Source organism: Festucalex cinctus, chromosome 6 (genome assembly GCF_051991245.1).
Source record: "Festucalex cinctus isolate MCC-2025b chromosome 6, RoL_Fcin_1.0, whole genome shotgun sequence".
NCBI classification, from domain to species: Eukaryota; Metazoa; Chordata; class Actinopteri; order Syngnathiformes; family Syngnathidae; genus Festucalex; species Festucalex cinctus.
In genome coordinates this window covers 30,191,571-30,216,339 of record NC_135416.1, presented here as the reverse complement: position 1 = coordinate 30,216,339, position 24,769 = coordinate 30,191,571, and the positions used below count along the sequence as shown (strand labels likewise).

Genomic DNA, 24,769 nt, shown 5'->3' with positions numbered 1-24,769 from the left:
GAGACGCATCTTTTGATACCTCACTTGTGCCGGTACGTTCAACGGTACGACCCGCATTTTGTCTGAAAAATTCCGGTTAATAAAGAAAAATAAGAAAAATAAACGCTTTTTTTCTGGATAGTAATATGTGACTGCTCCGCAGCAGTAGCTTCGCTACTGCTTTGCGGGCAGCAGTCACATAACTAGAAAAATTCCCGCGGAAATTTTGGATGTGACTGCTGACTCTTGCAAGGTGGAAAGCCGAATGCACTGGTCCGTTCTGCAAAGTTAGCATTAATTGATCAAGAAATGTGGAAGTTAAGCCATAATCACTAAACTGAAAATGGGTTACTGTCACTTTAACAAATATGCGCATTCACGCACACACATTTCGTAATTACCAGGTGGGCGAACATTTTGCTTCAATTGAGTTCTATGAGAAAGCGCACACCTCGAACAAAAGGCTCTCACGACTCAACGGTTTAAGATACAGATTTCAGACATGCCCCGTTAGAACGGCAAGGCTTTGGGGAACGCAAGCATGTTCTCATTTTTTAAATCGGATAAAAAATGACCAAATTAGAGCAGGTTGAAAACGTGCGACTTTTAAAAAAATGACAAAAAAAGGTGGCGAAAATAACATGGGGCTCAATGGGCGAAAAAGTGCGACTTCCCCTCGCTTCAAGTCAAATAAAAGGTACTAAATGACACCTTTGCCGCACAAAAGTGGGTTTGTCAGAAAGAAGACCCTTGTGACTACAAAATATCCAAATTTGATGTTTACTGAGCAAATATTGTGGCCACGGTGACGAGTTGAAGTGAAATTTTTCGAAAGAATTTTTTTTGTCTCTCCACTCTAGCGCTGATTGCTCCACTCTAGCAAACGCAATACACACTAATGTAAAACGCCTTTTTTTCTTCATTTCACACCCTGTCTTTGAACCCGCACAGGAGGGAGCGCTTACATTTCTTAAAAAAAATTTCGACACAGAGCTAAAGATGGGAAAAATTGCAACAAAATGAGCTAAAAATCGTCTCGGTCGGTCAATGTATGTGCGCGCAGCGTGGCTTCGAAAAAGGTGTTAAATTTGTCGATGTTTTTTTCCCTTCTCCATTCATTCCTATGGGACTTTTTGGCGGGGTTTTTGGGAAATTGCGTCGCCATGGTAACTCGAAATTCCGAAAAAAAATGGTTCCCCGCCGAGTCAGATCGAGACGCATCTTTTGATACCTCACTTGCGCCGGTACGATCAACGGTACGACCCGCATTTTGTCTGAAAAATTCCGGTTAATAAAGAAAAATAAGAAAAATAAACGCTTTTTTTCTGGATAGTAATATGTGACTGCTCCGCAGCAGTAGCTTCGCTACTGCTTTGCGGGCAGCAGTCACATAACTAGAAAAATTCCCGCGGAAATTTTGGATGTGACTGCTGACTCTTGCAAGGTGGAAAGCCGAATGCACTGGTCTGTTCTGGGTCACTTCCTACATGTTAACTTTGCATGAGGATTAGCATGCTAAGCTAACATTAGCATTAACGTGCTAACTTAGCATTAGCATGCTAACTTAGCATTAGCATGCTAACCTAACATTAGCATTATCATGCTAACTTAGCATTAGCATGCTAACTTAGCATTAGCATTAGCATGCTAACTTAGCATTAGCATGCTAACTTAGCATTAGCATGTTAATGTAGCATTAGCATGCTAACTTAGCATTAGCATTAGCATGCTAACTTAGCATTGGCATGCTAACTTAGCATTAGCATTAGCATGCTAACTTAGCATTGGCATGCTAACTTAGCATTAGCATGCTAACGTAGCATTAGCATGCTAATGTAGCTTTAGCATGCTAACTTAGCATTAGCATTAGCATGCTAACTTAGCATTAGCATGCTAACTTAGCATTAGCATGCTAAAGTAGCATTAGCATGCTAACTTAGCATTAGCATGCTAACGTAGCATTAGCATTAGCATGCTAACTTAGCATTAGCATGCTAACGAAGCATTAGCATGCTAACTTAGCATTAGCATTAGCATGCTAACTTAGCATTAGCATGCTAACGTAGCAATAGCATGCTAACGTAGCATTAGCATGCTAACGTAGCATTAGCATTAGCATGCTAACTTAGCATTAGCTTGATAAACTAGCATTAGCATGCTAACTTAACATTAGCATGCTAACTTAGCATTAGTATGCTCAGCTAACATTAGCATGCTAACTTAGCACTAGCATGCTCACTTCCTGTTGATTTCAGGTCACTTCCTGTTAAAGTCGGGTCACTTCCTGTTGATATTAGGTCACTTCCTGTTGAAATCCAGTCACTTCCTGTTGATTTTAGGTCAGTTCTGGGTCACTTCCTGTTGAAATGAGGTCACTTCCTGTTCAAATTAAGTCACTTCCTGTTGATATCAGGTCATTTTCAGGTCATTTCCTGCTGAAATCAAGTCACTTCCTGTTGAATTTGGGTCTGTCTGGGTCACTTCCTGTTGAAATTAGGTCACTTCCTGTTCAAATTAAGTCACTTCCTGTTGATGTCAGGTCATTTTCAGGTCATTTCCTGCTGAAATCAAGTCACTTCCTGTTGAATTTGGGTCTGTCTGGGTCACTTCCTGTTCAAATTAAGTCACTTCCTGTTGATGTCAGGTCATTTTCAGGTCATTTCCTGCTGAAATCAAGTCACTTCCTGTTGAATTTAGGTCTGTCTGGGTCACTTCCTGTTGAAATTAGGTCAATCCCTGGCCAAGCTAATCAATTGGCCAAGATGGCCGCCGCTCTGTATGGGCAGTAGTGTGAGAATCCCTGGCCAAGATGGCCGCCGCTCTATCTGGGCAGTCGTGTGAGAATCCCTGGCCAAGATGGCCGCCGCTCTATCTGGGCAGTCGTGTGAGAATCCCTGGCCAAGATGGCCGCCGCTCTGTATGGACAGGAGTGTGAGAATCCCTGGCCAAGATGGCCGCCGCTCTATCTGGGCAGTCGTGTGAGAATCCCTGGCCAAGAAGGCCGCCGCTCTGTATGGACAGTAGTGTGAGAATCCCTGGCCAAGATGGCCGCCACTGTGTGTGGGCGGTGGTGGGGAAATTCCAGGCGTAGATGACAACAAGCAGCTCTGATTGGCTGAGGCAGTTGCTGTGCAGAAGTGAGAGAGTGGGCAGAATAGCTCAAAAAGCACCATTTAAATAGCAGTTCATTACATTACATTTCATAAACAAAAATCTAATATTGTGCTTTGATTTTTTTTTTATTAAGCGAAAATAGGGAATGATCTGAAGAGTTTAAAATTCGAATGGTTTTAATTGATCAAGAAATTTGGAAGTTAAGCCATAATCAATAAACTGAAAATGGGTTACTGTCACTTTAACAAATATGCACATTCACGCACACACATTTCGTAATTACCAGGTGGGCGAACATTTTGCTTCAATTGAGTTCTATGAGAAAGCGCACACCTCGAACAAAAGGCTCTCGCGACTCAACGGTTTAAGATACAGATTTCAGAAATGCCCCGTTAGAACGGCAAGGCTTTGGGGAACGCAAGCATGTTCTTATTTTTTAAATCGGATAAAAAATGACCAAATTAGAGCAGGTTGAAAACGTGCGACTTTTAAAAAAATGACAAAAAAAGGCGGCGAAAATAACATGGGGCTCAATGGGCGAAAAAGTGCGACTTCCCCTCGCTTCAAGTCAAATAAAAGGTACTAAATGACACCTTAGCCGCACAAAAGTGGGTTTGTCAGAAAGAAGACCCTTGTGACTACAAAATATCCAAATGTGATGTTTACTGAGCAAATATTGTGGCCACGGTGACGAGTTGAAGTGAAATTTTTCGAAAGAATTTTTTTTGTCTCTCCACTCTAGCGCTGATTGCTCCACTCTAGCAAACGCAATACACACTAATGTAAAGAGCCTCTTTTTCTTCATTTCACACCCTGTCTTTGAACCCGCACAGGAGGGAGCGCTTACATTTCTTAAAAAAAATTTCAACACAGAGCTAAAGATGGGAAAAATTGCAACAAAATGAGCTAAAAATCGTCTCGGTCGGTCAATGTATGTGCGCGCAGCGTGGCTTCGAAAAAGGTGTTAAATTTCCCCCCTTCTCCATTCATTCCTATGGGACTTTTTGGGGGGGTTTTTGGGGAATTGCGTCGCCATGGTAACTCGAAATTCCGAAAAAAAATGGTACCCCGCCGAGTCAAATCGAGACGCATCTTTTGACACCTCACTTGTGCCGGTACGTTCTACGGTACGACCCGCATTTCGTCTGAAAAATTCCCGGATAATAAGGAAAAATAATAAAAATAAACGCTTTTTCTGGGTGGATACTAATATGTGACTGCTTTGCAGCAGTCACATAATAAACGCTTTTTTTCTGGATAGTAATATGTGACTGCTCCGCAGCAGTAGCTTCGCTACTGCTTTGCGGGCAGCAGTCACATAATAATAATTCGATCGATAAACAATAGGGACCTCGCAGCGGTAGCTGCTCGGGCCCTAATTATAGCAAACATGTCCTTTGTTTTAGTCTTTGGTAATTAATTAAATGCACGAGCCTGATTTTGTAGATTTAATTTGATATAAACCGGAATAATGACGTTTGAAAGTATGTCACACAGAAGTGACGTCATCTAGCAGCAGCCAATAGAAAAACACCTTCAGATGACGTTGCTCCCATGGTGTTTTGCGCACAAGTAATAGACTTTTTACTTTTTTTAACTAATACTAATTCTGAAACTAACAAACTAAACTAAAACTAAGCATTTTTTGAAGAACTAAACTGGAGCATTCTGAAAACTAATAAAAACTAACTAAAATTAAAAATTCCAAAACTATAATAACCCTACTGTCTATCCATCCATCCATTTTCTTGACCGCTTATTCCTCACAAGGGTCGCGGGGGGTGCTGGCGCCTATCTCAGCTGGCTCTGGTAATAACCCTACTGCCATATTACAAATATATTGGTTTAGGCTATATAGTGTAGCATTTTTCTAAATTTGCGAAATGCACAAATAAATTATTTGTAAAATTTTTAGGACTAAACACAATTTCTCTTCATGACATTATGTGGCCCTTGCGTCCTTCTGCTTTTCTGTATGTGGCCCTAAATGAAAAAGTTTGGACACCCCTGATGTAAAGCATTTTTATATAGTGATATATCTTTTTTTTTTTTTTTCATCTGTCATTATGTGTTTTATTTGTCTCTGTGGAGCCATGATTTATTCGTTTTACCTTATTTTCATGTATTTCTCGTAGCGGAAATGTTCATCTCTGCTGGATGCCCGCATGGCTAAGATATTCCGACAGCAGAGACATTGTCGCGATGGAAATGACTCCAGTGATGATGATGAAGATGAAGGTTTGTGCTTTTGTGATCTACCTTAACCACATGAACAAGTCTGACATGAAAATGCAAAAAAGTAAATTAAATTTTAAACTAAATTAGCATGCTTAAATCATCTCAATATGCTACTTACTTAAAAAGGTGACACAAAGCTGCTGAATTAAAAAAAAAAAAAGTTATGCATATGCAAATTTTGATTGGCCAGATGTTTTCATGTTGCCCGCCTAGAGTAGAGAGGGCAATGGGGGATGGTGGTGGTCGGCGCAATCCTGTAGTCGATGATACAATTTATTTTGAGAGGAAAACACAAGCTTTCGTGCTCAAGTCATGAAAACAACTTGCAATAACTAGAAAATGCCATTTCTGGAGAAATGGCGTGTGAAGGCTGGAGAGCTGAATGAATACCTGTGGAATGATTTGGAATGATGTTGAATGATGTTGAATGATGTTGAATGATATTGAATGGTGTTCAATGATACGGAATGATATTGAATGATATTGAATGGTGTTCAATGATAAGGAATGATATTGAATGATATTGAATGGTGTTCAATGATACGGAATGATATTGAATGGTGTTGATTGATATTGAATAGTGTTGAATGGAAAGTGTAGAATGTGGGAATAATCGCTAACGAATTCGGAAATTGTGAATTATGGAACTGAAAATCTGGAAGAGCTCATGGCCTGAATTACTGGAATATATTGAAGTTGGAATGAAGTAAATCGGATGAATAATGTGGAAGTAAATGGAAAATGTATAATGTGGGAATAATCGGCTACGAAATCGGAAATTGTGAATTTTGGAACTGATAAGCAGGAATCGCTCAAAGCATGAAATACTGGAATGTACTGAAGTTGGAATGAAGTGAATCGGATGAATAATGTGGAAGTAAATGTGAAATGTAGAATCTCCAAAATGTAGAATGTGGGAATAATCGTCTACGAAATCGAAAATTGTAAATTTTGGAACTGAAAAGCAGGAATCGCTCAGAGCATGAAATACTGGAATGTACTGAAGTTGGAATGAAGTAAATCAGATGAATAATGAGGAAGTAAATGGAAAATGTATAATGTGGGAATACGAATCCGAAATCGAAAATTGTGAATTTTGGAACTGAAAAGCAGGAATCGCTCATAGCATGAATTACTGGAATGTACTGAAGTTGGAATGAAGTGAATCGGATGAATAATGTGGAAGTAAATGTGAAATGTAGAATCTCCAAAATGTAGAATGTGGGAATAATCGGCTACGAAATCGAAAATTTTAAATTTTGGAACTGAAAAGCAGGAATCGCTCAGAGCATGAAATACTGGAATGTACTGAAGTTGGAATGAAGTAAATCAGATGAATAATGCGGAAGTAAATGGAAAATGTATAATGTGGGAATACGAATACGAAATCGAAAATTGTAAATTTTGGAACTGAAAAGCAGGAATCGCTCATAGCATGAATTACTGGAATGTACTGAAGTTGGAATGAAGTGAATCGGATGAATAATGTGGAAGTAAATGTGAAATGTAGAATCTCCAAAATGTAGAATGTGGGAATAATCGGCTACGAAATCGAAAATTGTAAATTTTGGAACTGAAAAGCAGGAATCGCTCAGAGCATGAAATACTGGAATGTACTGAATTTGGAATGAAGTGAATCGAATGAATAATGTGGAAGTAAATGTGAAATGTAGAATCTCCCATTAAGAATAATGGGGAAAAATCGGGTACCAAATCGGGAATTGTGGGTAAGGCGTGAATCGGAGTTATAATAAAAATACAAGCGCGCGTCGCGTGAATTTTAGGAATAGTTTGAAATTGGAATGGCGAAAATCGGATGAATTATGTGGAAGTAGTTACACGTCAAAAAAGTGGGCGGAATAAGAAGAAGAAGAAGAAGAACTAGAAAAATTCCCGCGGAAATTTTGGATGTGACTGCTGACTCTTGCAAGGTGGAAAGCTGAATGCACTGGTCCGTTCTGGGTCACTTCCTACATGTTAACTTAGCATTAGGATTAGCATGCTAAGCTAACATTAGCATTAGCGTGCTAACTCAGTATTGGCGTGCTAACTTAGCATGATCATTAGCATCCTAACTTAGCATTAGCATGCTAATTTATCATTAGCATGCTAACTTAGCATTAGCATGCTAACTTAGCATTAGCATGCTGACTTAGCATTAGCATGCTAAGCTAACATTAGCATTAACATGCTAAGCTAACATTAGCATGCTAACTTAACATTAGCATGCTAACTTAACATTAGCATGCTAACTTAGAATTAGCATGCTCAGCTAACATTAGCATGCTAACTTAGTATTAGCATTAACATGCTAACCTAGCATTAGCATCCTAAGCTAACATTAACATGCTAACTTAGCACTAGCATGATCACTTCCTGTTGAAATAAGGTCACTTCCTGTTGAAATCGGGTCACTTCCTGTTGATATTAGGTCACTTCCTGTTGAAATGGGGTCACTTCCTGTTGATTTTAGGTCAGTTCTGGGTCACTTCCTGTTGAAATTAGGTCACTTTCTGTTGATATCAGGTCATTTTTAGGTCACTTCCTGTTGAAATCAGGTCAATCCCTGGCATACCTAATCAATTGGCCAAGATGGCCGCCACTCTGTGTGGGCGGGGTCCGAGAATCCTGGGTGCAACTCAACAATTGGACAAGATGGCCGCCACTCAGTGTGTGCGCAGTGGTGCTGAAGTCCCTGGCCTAGCTAATCAATTGGCCAAGATGGCCGCCGCTGTGTGTGGGCAGTAGTGTGAGAATCCCTGGCCAAGCTCATCAATTGGCCAAGATGGCCGCCGCTGTGTGTGGGCAGTAGTGTGAGAATCCCTGGCCTAGCTAATTAATTGGCCAAGATAGCCGCCGCTGTGTGTGGGCAGTCGTGTGAGAATCCCTGGCCTCGCTAAACAATTGGCCAAGATGGCCGCCGCTGTGTGTGGGCAGTCGTGTGAGAATCCCTGGCCTAGCTAATCAATTGGCCAAGATGGCCGCCGCTCTGTGTGGGCAGTAGTGTGAGAATCCCTGGCCTAGCTAATCAATTGGCCAAGATGGCCGCCGCTCTGTGTGGGCAGTAGTGTGAGAATCCCTGGCCTAAAAAAAAAAAAAGAAAAAAAAAAGCTAATCAATTGGCCAAGATGGCCGCCACTGTGTGTGGGCGGTGGTGGGGAAATCCCAGGCGTCGATGACAACATGCAGCTCTGATTGGCTGAGGCAGTTGCTGAGTTTAAAATTAGAATGGTTTTAATTGATCAAGAAATGTGGAAGTTAAGCCATAATCAATAAACTGAAAATGGGTTACTGTCTCTTTAACAAATATGCGCATTCACGCACACACATTTCGTAATTACCAGGTGGGCGAACATTTTGCTTCAATTGAGTTCTATGAGAAAGCGCACACCTCGAACAAAAGGCTCTCACGACTCAATGGTTTAAGATACAGATTTCAGAAGTACCCCGTTAGAACGGAAAGGCTTTGGGGAACGCTTGCATGTTCTCATTTTTTAAATCGGATGAAAAATGACCAAATTAGAGCAGGTTGAAAACGTGTGACTTTTAAAAAAAATTACAAAAAAAGGCGGCGAAAATAACATGGGGCTGAATGGGCGAAAAAGTGAGACTTCCCCTCGCTTCAAGTCAAATAAAAGGTACTAAATGACACCTTTGCCGCATAAAAGTGGGTTTGTCAGCAAGAAGACCCTTGTGACTACAAAATATCCAAATTTGATGTTTAGTGAGCAAATATTGTGGCCACGGTGACGAGTTGAAGTGAAATTTTTCGAAAGAATTTTTTTTGTCTCTCCACTCTAGCGCTGATTGCCCCACTCTAGCAAACGCAATACACACTAATGTAAAAAGCCTTTTTCTTCATTTCGCACCCTGTCTTTGAACCCGCACAGGAGGGAGCGCTTACATTCCTTGAAAAAAATTTCTAGAGATGGGAAAAATTGCAACAAAATGAGCTAAAAATCGTCTCGGTCGGTCAATGTATGTGCGCGCAGTGTGGCTTTGAAAAAGGTGTTAAATTTGTGGATGTTTTTCCCCCTTCTCCATTCATTCCTATGGGACTTTTTGGCGGGGTTTTTGGGAAATTGCGTCGCCATGGTAACTCGAAATTCCGAAAAAAAAATGGTTCCCCGCCGAGTCAGATCGAGACGCATCTTTTGATACCTCATTTGTGCCGGTACGTTCAACGGTACGACCCGCATTTTTTCTGAAAAATTCCGGTAAATAAAGAAAAAGATATAAGAAACGCTTTTTTCTGGATACTAAGATGTGACTGCTCCGCAGCAGTAGCTTCGCTACTGCTTTGCGGGCAGCAGTCACATAATAAAGAATGAATAACATATGTGTGAAGGCCACCAGCCTTCACACAATAAAGAGTGAACAACATATGTGTGAAGGCCCCCAGCCTTCACACAATAAAGAGTGAACAACATATGTGGCTGGGGGCCTTCACACAATAAAGAGTGAACAACATATGGCCTCCAGCCTTCACACAATTAGTGCGTGTCTATCAGCTGTATGCGGGACGCCGAGCAGTGATACGAACGTACAGAAAAATAGTGCCCGGCTGTAAAGGAGTCAGATTTTTTTTCCAGGAGGGAGTTTTGTGATGCACAAATAAAAATATTTTTTTTGATGTGTATGAGAATTTGTGGCCCAAAAGCAGGGATGAAGCAGGAAGCATGGATAGTCTTATGATACGGGGTTGCCAATTTCTCAGATCAGTCTCGAATTCCTCAAAACAGGACAGGGGGATTTAAGTCACGCCGTCTGTGTCGAGAAACGACACCAATTCGCACGACACACGACCTCACTGGCCAGAAGCCTGGCTGAAGTAATTGTTGCAAGTTGTTTTTATGAATTGAGCATGTGAGCTCTCAAAATAAATTGTATCATCGACTACAGGATTGCCCCGACCAGGATCTCAAGTCATGCCTCCCCGCATGGGGAAATGACACACCATTTTGCACGATACACGACCTCGCTGGCCAGGTGCCCGTCTGAAGTAATTGCAAGTTGCAAGTTGTTTTCATGAATTGAGCTTGTGAGCTCGTGTTACTGTATCATTGACTACAGGATTGATCCTCCCCCAGCCCACACCAATGCCTTTCTATCCAAATGATTGCTCTCTCTGCTCGCGGCAGAGGCCTTTATTCAAAGCACCATAACGACTGCTTTGCATTCCAAAATAAGCACCCCAGCACCCCACTCCCCATCAGCACCACCCCTACCTCACACCCACCCACAAACTCCTGTTGATGGCAGCATTTACAAATGAAAGGGTGGCAATTGTATTCAGTAGAGTTGTGAGTTCGACAGATTGACAATTTTGTGGGAATTGACGGAGGTCAGAAATCCTGGGGCTGGACGTGTAAAGAAATATAACGAAATTGAAGATTATCTGTGTCACTTTGGATTACAATTCACCGGTACCCGGACCGATGACAACATAGCTTCTGCTCCAAGGTAGGATAGGATTACTGTTCTGTTCATTTTCATGCTGAATAGTGTATTTCAACTTTGTTTTGGGTTGCTAGTCCATCCATCCATCCATTAGCAGATCCGCTTATCCTCACATTTACATAAATCATTTGTGAATTATGTTTGAGGCTAGTAAATTCGGGTTAGTTTTAAACAACTGCGCAAGATGCAGCGCTAGCTAGGAACTAGGCTAAAAGCAATACTCCTAGTTATGATGCATACTGTCTAATAATTGCTTATTTTCATACACTTCTATTCCAATTTTGACTTTTGTGCTGCTTGGAAATGAAACTAGAGAACTCAAGGAGGCGATTTGTGGAGAAATCTCAAAATGGACAAATAAAGTCCATCTGTCTAATATCGTCCATATATCTAGATTGAGCCTCGCGACATTTTGCCGGAGCAAATTCTCGGAGAGAATTAGATTTAGCGCAGTAGACATCTCGCTAGTACAGGGTTCTCGCGGGGTCTTTAAAAAAAAAAAAAAAAAAAAAAAAAAAATCTTAAAAAGTCTAAAATTCTGAAAGTTACATTTTAGGCCTTAAATGTCTTAAAAAAACAGCCATATTTTCATCCTAGGTCTAAAATTTAATTTACCCAAGTCTAAAATTCTTACTTCCGCTCCTTACATTCAGAGAAGTGTCTGCTCTGTAGAAAGAAAGTGTAGCGATAATTGGGTCGTCTTTTGGACGAATTAATAATCTGGACGTTACAGAGGTAAATTATATTTACCTTGATAACCTCTAGGGGCACCACGTTGGTTTTGCTTTGGGTTAACAGGAGCAAACAACGACCAAAATCCTTCCTTCATCAATCATTTATAATCTAAAGTCGCGACACTCGATATTCAGTGGCTCGTTGTACTAACAAAAGAATAATAATCCACTCGGAAACACAGATGACTTAGGCGGAATAGAGTTAATAAAACATACGTTTATTCACGATTGCTACACTACAGAATCAAAACACTGCCTATCTAACTATTCTACCGTCAGAAGAGAAATAAAATAAAGCGAATGAAAATAAGGAAGGAACGCGAATGAATAAGGAAACAGGGAAAAGAGATATTTGACCTGCCAGATTGGTGATATGTTTCAAACATAAGTGGCACACAGTGCATACGCCGAGCGAGAAATCAAACGCACACTTACGAGAATCGTTTGCGTCGAACGAGCAAAAGGGTCTTGTGAAAAAGGGGGAAAAATAGTCAATGTTCGTTGGAAAAAAGGCAAGAAAATCAAAAAGGGTTTATTCCACAGGTGAGCAAGGGAAGCCGCTCGGGGGCTGACGTAGTTGCGCGGCTCGTCCCTTGATTGGTTGGCGACTCGGCGAGGTTGATTCTCCGGCGAGGTTGATTCTGCCGGGCAGCTGTCCGACTCCAGGTGTTGGAGCTCGGTCCGCTACGCGCCTGCGTACGGGGAAGGCCAGCCATTGGAGGTGAGCTGGCACCGCGGCGGGGCGCCACCGAATAGCAGGTGGTGCGGGCGGCTTAGGTGCAACCTTGAGTCCGGCGGTACGTAGCAAGTGTACCCCGGGGCCGCTGAGCTCGCCGCTGGCGGGCGATCACCGATGGAAAGAGAAAAAAAAGACAAAAGGAGTAAAAGACTCTTTGGGGTCAGCGTTGTAGTTTGCACCTGCTTTGGCGTGGCGTGGAGCGAGTGTCTGCTCTCGGCAACGGTTGCTGCCAGAAAAAAAAAAGCCACGTGGTTGGCAAGTTTCTTGGAACAAAGAGTTCGAGCAGGCTGGGACACTTGCAGGTCGTTAGCCTGAGGATGATGATGTTGGAAGAGAGTTTTTTTTGGAAGAGGAAGAGAGAGAGCGAGGGGTCCCCTCGTCCTTTTAAAGTCTATGGGCGGGGCTTCAGTAGGTCGTGGCACACCCTTCTGTTCGCTCGCGCAGACTTTAAAAAAAAATTATTAAAGGGATTAATAATTTGGCATTAAATTTGGTCAGTCTGGCAAATCAGTTTTCCCACACAACCCGTTTAACACACATCGTAATTAATGCATCATAAACTAACTTGTGAGGTAACTTCTACTTGTCTAATCTGACTGAACTGAAAGATATTGATTATCTTTCATTCTTTATGGAGTACAAATGAAATAGGATGTTCATACACACAAAGACATAACATGAATCATTCGTAGTTCAGTTGTCTGTCAAGAATTATCATGGTATAAATGTGTAAAATGCGGTTACTTATGTGAATTGTCACTAAGGATAGTTCCAAGTTTCACCACTTGACGGTGGTGTTGCTCCATCTAGACGTTCCAGGAAGGGCGAGGCGCCAGAATACCCTTTTGTGATTGATAAGAAGTCATGAACATTCCTTTGATCAGTCGTTTGTATATTCCAATCATTGGAGCCATTTGTTCGGGCTCCGAGAAGACGGGCTTGAATACACTCCTTCGGCAGACGCATAAATTCCTTTGTCACCTGGTCAGCGGCTTCAAAAGAGCTTTGTTGGTGGTTGGGTGACCACCTGCAGAGCTAACCAAGCTTAGATCCTGTCTGGGCAGTGGAATATTTATGCAACTGCAGAGAATTTGCTTTAGAAGAAGCAAGCAAAAAAAAAATTAGAGAGTAGACTGGGCCATAGGCAATAGTTGTTACAGACCCCCCTTCGTCAAGCGGGGTGAATCTTCAGGATGTCCAGGTTGGCGGGTCCAGACGATGCGTAGCCAGGGTCCAGGCCACGGTCAGACGGCCGGAGTCCCAGTCACGCTCTGCTGCAACACTCAAGACATACCACTGGTGCAACTTTTCCCTAACCTCTGCCTGGTTATGTGTATGCAGGGTATGTCTGTGTGTCTTCAAGGTGTCTCTATGTGTATTCAGTTAACAGTGTGTGTCTAAATTGGTACTGTGTCAGCTGACTGAGGGACTCGGGTCCCAAAACAGGCGCGGGCCTGGGAAAGACGCAAGACGCGAAATTCCAAACAAAAGAAAAGGACGAAAACTTTTCCTAAGGCTATAAGGCTAGTATCATATTATGAGTAACTAGGGAAAACGAACAGCAAATTAAAGAAAAGAGAGAGAACGAAGAAGGGGGCTTTCGCCTTCTAAAACTCAAAAACCCGGGCTATACTACGGGCCCTAACTCTCTTTTGAAGAGGGGGATGCTGTTTTAGGCACCTGCGTGTCGGTGCAAATCTCCACCCCTGGGGGTGTTCGTCAAAAAAAAAAAAGTCTTCGGTCGGTTAGCGCGACACTATCGTTGCTAGGTACTAAGCTATCGCATCTTCCTATAGCGTAATTAAACACCCAAAAAGTCGTGCGCTATCCAAGAATAACTGAAGGAAAAGGGGGAAAAAAAGGGAGGAGGGGAGAAAAAGATACGAAAGGGAAGAAAAAAAAAATCAGAGTATCCTCGGCAGTCACGCTAGACTAAGGGAAGGAAGGCAAAGGGCCTTAGTTAGATTAGCTAGACTCACTAACGCTTTAAAAAGAGTACTCTGACCTGCTTTTGAAGGCCTTAAGTACGGGGGAGCTTTTTATAGCTAGCAAAAAAAATACTGATTTCACGCAGCATACCATTCATAAGTATTATAACACCTTGAGTGTACATTATCTTTTGAATTCGAGTTGCAAATCGTTTTGTAGTTGTCTAGTCTAGTTCTGCATAATGCTATCGGTGTTACAGCTAGGACCGTATCCTTAAGTGTTGCATCAAGTGTCTGTAAGTAAGTAGAAAAACACAGTATGCTAACTTCTCGCAATCATTCGTAAGCAATCCTGGTTATTCAATCAAGGCAATTTCCGCTGCAAGTCCGGGTTCAACCGTTTCTGGCCAACTCACCACGGCGGTCATGCACAATATCAGGGTCGTCATCATATCACACAATCCTCTAGCAACCAACAAAGACAAGCGAATTAGCGTCGCTCGGTGTGGTGTCACTTAGGGGTTCGGTAGGTGTAGCGGGGTGTTGACCCCCCTTTTGCACGTCTAATACTTTTAAACATCGTAGTCAGCTAGGTCGGTCGACGGAGTTTGGCACGTCTGTCGAGGGTGTCGGTTGGGCCGCTGACTCGGAGTCAGCGGGTGACCCCCCTTTGTCAGTTTCGCGCGCATGCTGGTCTTGAGATTCGCTCGATCGCGTTCCCAGACGTTCAAAACCGCAGTGACTCTTAATCTGGTTTCGGTGGACCCACCTCAGTGGGTCACCCTGACGTCCTTTATTCATCCTAATTTGATAGGCGACGGGTGACAGTTTGCCGACGATTTCATATGGTCCTGCCCACCGGGGAAGAAATTTTCGGGCGATGCCCCTCTGGGCACGCGGAGTAATAGCATTTGGTTGCGCGAACAAGTAGTACCATACTCGATCACCTATTTCGAACTCGGTTCGTGAGGCTTTCCTATCGTAGTAGGTTTTCTGACCTTCTGCACTTTGCTTAAGCCGTTGTTGAGCAAATGCAAACGTGGCCCGGAGGTGGGCTTGCAAGTCCTCCACGTACTGGGAGGCCGTGTATGCCGTGGCTAGGTTTGTTTCTCCTGGCTGGTACATCAGGTGCAGGGGGAGCGTCATTCGCCGTCCGGTCATCATTTCAAAGGGGGCCACCCCTGTGGATTCGTGAGGGGTGGCTCGAATCGCCATGAGGATAAGTGGGAGTCGGGTGTCCCAGTCCCGATGGTTGGAAAAAACAAACTTTTTCAGCAAATTTACCACGGTGCGATTAGTCCGCTCCACCTGTCCTGATGACTGCGGGTGATGGCTAATGTGCAACTGGGCCTTGATTCCGAGCATTTGCCAAAGTTGTTGCATTACCTCGGCTGTGAAGTGGGTTCCCCTGTCCGAGTTAACCCGTGAGGGCAACCCAAAATGGGAGAACACGTGGTTCATCAGCAGGCATGCAGTGGTGTGTGCGGTGTCGTTTGGAGCAGGCAGGCATTCTACCCACTTGGTGAACGCGCAAACTACTGTAAGAAAGTATTTGTTCCCTCTCAGAGATCTGACCAGTGGTCCCACCCAATCAATTTGGAGATCAGACCATGGGAAGGTGACTCCTTTCTGTTGGAGTGATGCTCGGTGACTCGGGTTTGCTGGCTGAAACTGGCAGCAAACCAGGCATCCTTTGATGTAGGTTGCTTCGTCATTATGCATGCGCGGCCAGTATGCCACCTGTTGTAGTGCGGTGACAGTGGCCTTGAATCTGCGGTGGCCTGCATAAGGCGCGTCGTGGGCGTATGTTAGCAAGACCCCCCCTTGGCTCCGTGGAACCACCAACCGCAGGGCAGGTGGAGACGCCAAGCCAAGCTGTTTCAAATGTCCAAGGAGTCCCGTTGAGGGCCCCTTGTTTGGCTAACGTGTCCGTTAGGTCGTTAAAATGTTTGTCAGGTCCTGGGACTTTTGAGTGTCCCCGGACCTTTTTCCAATAGACATGCATATCATTGGAGGAAACCAAATGGTCGCATGTCAAAATGAGGTCGCGGTGTTTAACGGGTTTCTTCGCTGACGTAAGGAAACCATTTTGACGCCACACTGGTAGATGACAGGTGAAGGCGAGGCGGGCATAGTTTGAGTCAGTGCAGATAACCAGTTCCGTTACACCGTGTTCAACTGCCAATTTGAGTGTAATCAGGATGCCAGCGATTTCTGCATATTGAGAAAAGTGGGGGCCCAATTGGACTTACAGTGGTTTGCACGGTGTGTCGTCGACCCAAGCGATGCCCACCCCAGCCTGCAGCTGGGTTTGGTGGTGGTAAGAGCAGCCATCCACGTAAGCTGTAGGCATGTCTTTGCAGACATGTTCCTCAAAATAGCGGTGACGCGTGAATTCCGGCATCGGTGCCACGGCGACGTCTGTCGGCGGGGTCGGGGAAGTTGACACACAGTTCTGGCAAATCGCTAGATCGGTGCCTAGCGGTAACTTTGCGTTTTTCGTGTACCGGACTCGAACATCGTAACTTTGTAACGCCATAAGCCAGCCGGCAATGCGCGCGTTCGTTACGACGCCATCTCGAATACGTTGGTTGTTAAGAAAAGTAACCGGATGATGGTTAGTATCAATCGTTACTTTTTGGCATCCAATGTAGTTTGAGAAATGTTTGATTGCCCATACTGTGGAAAGCAGGGCTTTTTCGCAGTCGGAGTATTTCAACTCGGGGCCGTTCAACGTTTTACTGGCGTACGCCACAACGCGTTTGTCCTGGTCGTACATTTGGTATAGACCCGCACTCAAACAATGGTCGGAGAATCCTGCTTCCAAGAAAAATTCCTTGTGCTCTCGGCGAGACAGGGGGCGGAGCCCAGCTTTTGTTTTAGCATATTCATCGCGTTGTTTTGTTCGTCACCCCAATCGAAGGGCGTATCTTTCTTCAGCAGGTTAGTAAGAGGGCGTGCTATGTCAGCAAAATGTTCAATGAACTGGCGCGAATAGTTGCACACGCCAAGGAAGCTGCGCAGTTTTGACACATCGGTGGGTTTTGATGTCAAGAAGGCCATGAATACGGCTGGATTGTGGTTCAATCCCGTTCGGCCCGACCAAGATCCCCACGTAGTTGACCTTCGTGCGACACCACTGACCTTTCAGGAGGGACAGTTTGGCGCCTGCAGAAGACAGCTGTCCAAGAACGTGGTCGATTTCCATCAAGTGGTCATCCAAAGAGGGGCTCCTCATCATAATGTCATCGACATAAATGAGGTTGCCCCTGGCGGCGGCGTCAGGGCACGCCTTGTTGAGGAAGATGTTAAATTCGGCTGGCGAGTTGGCGTAGCCGAATGGACACCGGTTGAAAGTGTACTGTTTGTTGCCAAAGGTGAATGCCAACTTGTATTGATCCCTGGGGTCTACTGGGACCGTCCAGAACCCCGAAGCCACATCGATGGTGGTGAAGAATTTGGCATCTCGAACCTTGGGAAGTTCCTGTTCAAGTTGTGTCATGGGCCATCGCGAAAGAGGAACCTGTTGGTTCAGTTTGCGATAGTCGATGGTCGGCCTCCATGTGCCGTTTGGCTTCAAGATTGGCCACAATGGAGCCGAATAGGTGCTGTTACAGGGGCGAATGATGCCCTTTTCCAGCATGGCGTCGATAGTCTTCTGTACTGGTTCGTACGAAGCTATCGGAATCTTGTACTGGCGCACGAAAGTTGGAGGAGCGCCGGGCTGAGTCGGGATGCGGACCACATGTAGTGCCGTCAACCCGCAATCCAAGGAGTCCTTGGCAAAAGAGGGTGTGTATTTCATTAACACGGTGCGCAAACGTTCGCGGTCCTGTTCGGACCGGAGTGCGTCGGCGCGGTGCAGAACTTCTTGGAGGTGCGCCTCGAACTCTGGGTACGGTTGAAGGTCCCCATTTGGAGTCGTGGTTGGTTGAGGTGTCTCTGGGTTTCCAGAGGGAATGCTCGAGGGCGCTGGAGGCAACGCGCTCAAGGCATATATCACCAGTTGTTGGTCTGTCCCCAGGTCCACCCGGACGATGTCTTCATCGTTGGTGGGACCGGCAGGGTTGACCGTAACAAGCTGAGATGGCCTGGTGAATCTTTGGCCACCGGTGTCTTCAGTCAAGAACAAGTCAGATGGGATGTGTCCAACCACAGGCACCGTTAGAGTGAAGTCGTGGAAGTCGGAACGGATGAGCAGACCCAGACGGGTCGCTTTTGGTATGTGAACGTCGTACGCAAAGGGGTTGTGAACCAAGATCAGAGTGGTGAGGGAGGCGTCCACGATGGGCGTGGCCTCCAAGAGTAACGACAGGTTGAATTCCGATGAAGGTTGAAAGAAAGCGGAGAGAGCATTCAAGACCTGGTTAGCTCGCGCCACCAAGCGAATCGGAATGTTGATCGTGGTCGCCGGAGCGATCACTTCATCCTCGTTAAGACTTCGCAAGCATCTGGGATGGTCTGTCCGGACTTCATGTTTGGAAGACTGGGAACACAAGCTAGAGGTTCCGAGTTGGTGAGGGACCACAGCACGTTGTTGATGGTGTCCACATGGACGGCAAGACGAACAAGAAAATCTGCACCCACGAAAACGGTGTGAGGCGCGTCCGGGACAAACAAGAAGTAATGGGTCAGTGAGTGCTGCTTCCACTGAAGGTTTAAGGCGCACACGCCCACTGCGGTTATTGTGAGAGGAGGTTCCGTGTTCGACGGAAACCGGCAAGACTTGGAGACGAAAAGAATGTTTGGGTCGAGATCTCGCAAGTTGTCAGCGAATGCTGCAGAAATGGCTGGTTTGTCAGCCCACAAGGCGAGGACAGCGTCAAGAACAGGTGTACCTTGCACGTGGACACCTCCGATGATGCGCGGGGCGTACCCTGCATCAGGCGGTGGTGGGTCAAGGTCACAAAGGAAGGTGTCATGGCTTCTCAGCCGGTCCTTTGTCGGGGACGCGAGGGGTCCGGCCTTGGTCTGAGTCGTGTCCCAGCTCTCTGTGGGGGCGTCTGCTTCCCCGTGGGGTGGCTGCGCCCGAGTCATTGTGCAGATGAGCCTGGTCAGGGCCCGAAGGAAATGTCGGCAGGGCCTGCCGCACCTGGGCCCAAATCTGGAGTCTCTGGTAGTCTATGATGGGTTGGAAGCGGAACAACAGGTCTTGGCCAATAAGAAGGGGGACGGACTCAATGGGTCCCACATAGACTGGATGGATGAATTCCATGGGGCCAATGGACCAGTGTACCATCGCGAGACACTCCAGCTTTGTGTTAGTAGGTGAGAAGGCGCTAACGGTAAGTGGGCACCGCCGTAGGCGGAGCGGTCGACTGTTCGCTTGTGACGCGGCGCGGAGTCGTTCGAACACCGTGTTGGACATCACCGTGATGTCTACGGCGGGATCTACAAGGGCTTCGTAGGTTAGAGCTCGCTCCAGGGTGACGCTCAGATAGAATTTACGAGCTATCCCCCTGGTAGTGAGATCACCTAAAAGCTGTTGGAACGGTCTCACGTCATCGGTAGATCGCGATACATGCGGGTCTGCTATATTTGGATCAACCTGCAGAACCAATATTGTTGAGTCAGAAGGCGGTTTAGTAGGTGTCTGAGTGTCGGCTACTGGAGGCTCCGCTGGTGACCTCTGCTGGTGGGTCACTTCAGTGGGCATCCGGCCGTCGGTTAGTCATAAAGATGGGTCTTTTGACGAGTCTTTTGACAATTTCAGGAGTGCCTTCAATATGCCGTCGGCAACTGCGTTGTGGTCAGTCTCGGAGTCGACTTGGCGGTTCCGGGACTCGCGGCAGGAATCGGTTGCTGGCGCGCGTTCGACTTTATCACGTTTTAGATGATAGCGCGAATATGGCTTACCTTTAGCAAATTTGGAGCGCCGGCGGTCGTCAGCTTGCTTTTCTCCGTCCGATTTCTCGTCACGCGAGTAGTCGGTTTCGCGGGGCGCGGGACTGTTTTGACTTTTTTGATTTAGTCTGGTCTTCCCTCGGAGCGTAGGAGCAAGCTCCCTCCAGCTCCAAAGGAGGACCCACGTCCACTTTATAAATTCCTGCGTCGCCTACCTTATGGGCGGATAATTTTAGCTTTGCATAGCCCCTAGCTGCTAAGTCACGTATCTGTGAGCTATTCAGTGTCTCAGGACACAAAGCCAGTCCCAAGTAATGGTTCAGGTTTTGTTGGAGGTTTCGGACAAACAACGTTTTAAAACCAGGATCTTCCTCCATGCTGGGTTCGTTACGAGTCCCAAAATAGGCATCGCGAAGACGACTATAGAAAGCCTGAGGAGACTCCTGCTTTCCCTGTTTGACGAACATGGCGGCTTCCATGCCCGACAACCCAGGAGAACCGTCAAACTCGCGTGAGATGGCTTGGTGCAGTGCCAAGGGGTCAGACAACACATCAGCGGGCTGCCGTTCCAGCAGTCTGTTGACTGCTCGGCTGGACGTCATTTTGATCAAATACAACTTATCTTCCACGGTTGCCATTGGGAACCGCTGGAGATGATAGTTGATGTCTTTCAAGTACTCTGTTGTGTTGTGGGACCCCCCTGGTTTCGGTTCGAATTTGGTTATATTTCGAGCCAGCTTGTCCAAATCTTTCCAGGCCACGCCCATTTGTCCCTCCAACGGGGGAGTCGACATGGGTCCACGTTGGAAACTGTCATCACCTGATGGCCCGAAAGCGTGTGGGGAGGCGGCCATTGGAGGTGCCAGGCCTAAAGCGGCGGTGGTCACTGGCGGCGTCCTCCAGGCGGTTCCGGACTCAGGTGGCAGTTTGAGCTGTGGTGCTGTGGCTCTGGGATCAGGAGGTCTGTGTGGGGGTGGAGCTCCCGGCCGGGAGGCTCCTCGGGAGACCTCATGCAACTGCTGCGCGCGTTGTAACTCATGTTTAATATGAGCTAACTCTGTCTCATATTCCTGCTGGCATTGTCGGAGGCGGGTAACCTCGGCTTCAGTCAATGCTAATTTGGTTCGCAGGTCATATGAGCGGTCCACTTCGGCATTACGTTCCTCCCTAAAGGTCTGTACCTGAACTTGGAGGCGCTTCACTTCGTCGGTTGACTGAGCTAGCGACGAACTAACCCGAAAGTAATTAGCTTCTGCTAGCCGAAGTTGGTCTTTTGACGGTCGTTCAGTCAAGTCAGTCACCTCTACTTTTAGTTTGTGAATTTCATTTGCCGCAGATCTCAGCAGTTTTTCTTGCTCTCGATTTGTCTCTTCGGCGGACGCGAGAGCTTGGGTTAACTCACCAATCTTTTGATGGGAGTCGGGAGTGAAAGCAGACTCATCTGCATCACTGCCCAGATTTTCGGCTAGCGCCGCATCTGCGCGGGCTTCTGCCTCATCCAGCTGTGCTTTAACGTCGTCCAGCTGGGTCTCCATGACCTTCACTCGGTCGTGGGCGGCTTCAAGCTGTGCCGTGGCGTCACGGCTCTGCTGTCGTGCCATGTCAAGTTGGTGTTTCACTTGACAGTCCTCGGCATCGCTCAGCTTCAACTGCGCGGCAAGGTTCAAAGTCAGACATCCGAGCATTCGAATGAGTGACTTGTCCTTTGGGGCTTTCGTCTCAGCGTCACTCATGAGCTGTGCGAGGTTATCATTTAGCGTATTAACATCCGCATCCCTAATAGACTCAGCGTATCCAGGTAAGAAGTCCTTGGTCAGCTTCTGCACCAGTTGAGCTAAGGTCTCTAAGCTCTCACAGGGGCTGGGAGTCTCTCGGGGTGCTGCCATATTGTCAATAGCTTTAAGACGATCAACTTATACTAGCGTTTAATAGTTAGTTAATTAGCGTACGCAGTTAGCTAACTACCGCTATCAAGTATTATCGTCAATAGAGATAGACCGATATGCTTTTTTCAGGGCCGATACCGATTCCGATTATCGGTAGTCAAGGAGGCAGATAACCGATATTTGAAGCCGATATTCATTTGCCGTAAAAGTTAAAATGTTGGCACCAAATTTTTGAATAATGCAAACCCTAACCGTTCTTTACAATGGATTCTCACACTACACTTTTCATTTTACATCCTTCTATCTGCAATAAGACGTTGGTGGCGGGGGGAGTTAAATGTGGGGGCCAATGTGACATTACCTTTTATAGCATTTGGGATACTTGTAGTTTTATTCTATAAATGTTATATTTTTATATTTTGAAGTAATAGGAGGAACCCTGTCATTCAAAATGTGCATCAGCTGTGGCATTACTTATTACTACAGCAAAAATAAATAAAAAAATTCCATGAGAAAAACTATTCATCCCTGAACACCATACAGTTCTTGTAGACCTTATTATGATTATTGTTATTGTTACCATATAGACAGTTTTGATAAGCTGAGGATCTTAAATCGAGAACAGCAATATCATGCTACTCCTCTCTACAAGAGAATTGTCAAAAGACACTTCATCATGTAGTTTACTGCCACTTAGGATGCCCCAATCAACGCAGAAAAAGGTCGAGTAAAATAACTTGGTTATAATAATAGTAAGAATAACTTGGTTAAACAGACATTGTTGCGGTGGACCGCTGCCAGTTTCTGCTGTTTAATGTGTTTTACACTTATAGACACGTGTGTGTATATGGGCACACTATTCTCTCACTACTGTACTGTACTGTATCACTTAATGGCACAGATGTACTTGTCTAAGTAATAACTGGGCTGCAACTTTGCTAATTCACATTAACAAGCACTATCTTAGCTGTCCACATGAATAGTTACTAACACACGAGAAAGTTATACAACACACCAAACATGAGCTCATTATTCAAAGTATGATGCACGTAACGAAATTACATCACTGAACATTAATTGCAGCCGTGTACGGCCGTAGATGTTACATATTAGTGGCATCCATTGAGAGGATAATGTCCCAAATGACGGCAGACATGACGTGAAAAGAGAGACAAAACGAGCAAATAAGCACACTATACTTTAGTGCACTTCTCTACTAATGCCAAACATACGGAAGAGAACACGTTCGTGTAGTTAAACGGTGTTTGAGACACTTAATTTGTTACGGAGCGGACTTTAACGAGGTGCACAACGAGCTGTCAATCAAATCGACGTCGAAGCTTAAGGCACACAATGGCAAACCAGTGCGACAAATAAACACAATATAAAGTAACTAAACGCTATTTAGTGTCACTGTGGCATCTCACTGCATAATAACCGCTATGCAACAAGTAGTGGACGTGGCCCAGAATGCAATGTGTGCGTCACGAGAGGTAAATATAATGACGTTACTCTACTCTTAACATGGAACTAGACAATATAATAATGACAACTGTTAATATTTGGAACCTTTCTAACAAACATTATTTACTTAATTAAGTGAAAATGTGTGTGATTCCCTCCCCGAGTAGTTCAAGTAGCGAATTAGCTACTGGGTGTTAGCCTACATGCTAAGCTGAACACACCACTGTTAGCTAGCGGGGATTCATTGCAAGGCAATGCAGCTCCATTCATATAGTGCATTTAATACACAACATAATTCAATGTGTTTAGCTTATCATGGTGAAACGATCGGCGGAGTCTCTTCTCTTTTAACTTACCTTCGAAGCATGTGTCTGTCGCGTTGTGTCCGTGGGTGCGTGTGTGACCGGCTACTGTGATACAGGCATACACTACTGATTGGTTCTGGCTCTTGCACGGCTAACCAATCAAATGCTGCTATGGGCGTTACATTGCTGGAGTTGGACTCCATAACAGACAGAGACGCTCTGGGCTGCATTCGAAGCGAAAAGACGGAGTTTTAAATGGATCGCTCATATCGGCCGTCAGATTAATAAAACAGACCGATACCGATATGTACCAATATGTCAAATATCGGCCCCGATTATCGGCCCGACCGATTATCGGTCTATCTCTAAATTCGTCAACAATACACACTGGGTTCAAATTATCAAAAGGGAAATTGCCACAAAAACAAAAGATTTGTAGTGGGCTATGCAACCCACAGCTTACACTATAGTTGTGAAAAATCAATTCCAGTTATCAAAACCAACAAAAACAAACAGCAACAAAAATAAAATAATAAATAAAGAAAAATAAAAAAATTAATAATACTAACTTCAACTTGATTCACTCAGCAAAGAATAGCTTAAATGAGGGACAGAGTAAGTCTGAAATGTTACAGCGGTCAATCCCAAAAGCTAAATTAAAAAAAAAATAATTTTTTTTTTTTATTTTTTTTATTTTTTTTTGGAAGTCGAGTTAAAAGTTGAAATTAAAATTAAATTAAATAAACAACAAAGCAAAAAAGGGGAAAATAAACTTAAAAGGGGTTAATAGTCTTAGTCAAATGACTGATTACAGTGTCAGTACAGTTTTATGCGAATGTCTTGTGGACGGGGTTTTTGGGACACCAAAAACTGCAAAACTGTACAGAAATATTAGAGCTGCCTCTCTAATAGCTCATTCGAACTCACACCTTCTTATTAACTAGACACAACCGAAAAACAAAAACAAAAGAACAAACAAAACAAAAAAAATTAAAAATAATGGATAAAAATGAGAAGAAAAACAAATAAAAGGGAAGGAAATAATAATAATAATACTAGGTCTACCAAATCAACTAAA

General features: G+C 44.8%; 1 protein-coding gene across 4 annotated transcripts in view; it reads left to right on the top strand.

Annotated features, from left to right (window-relative positions):
* The window catches only part of kdm2aa (lysine (K)-specific demethylase 2Aa), a 568,226-nt gene that overhangs the window by 392,693 nt on the left and 150,764 nt on the right, over nt 1–24,769 (top strand). For all 4 annotated transcript variants that reach the window (XM_077524205.1, XM_077524208.1, XM_077524204.1 and 1 more), the window contains one exon: nt 5,229–5,331. In XM_077524205.1, the coding sequence (XP_077380331.1) occupies nt 5,229–5,331 (103 nt within the window). The remainder of the gene's footprint in view (nt 1–5,228; nt 5,332–24,769) is intronic.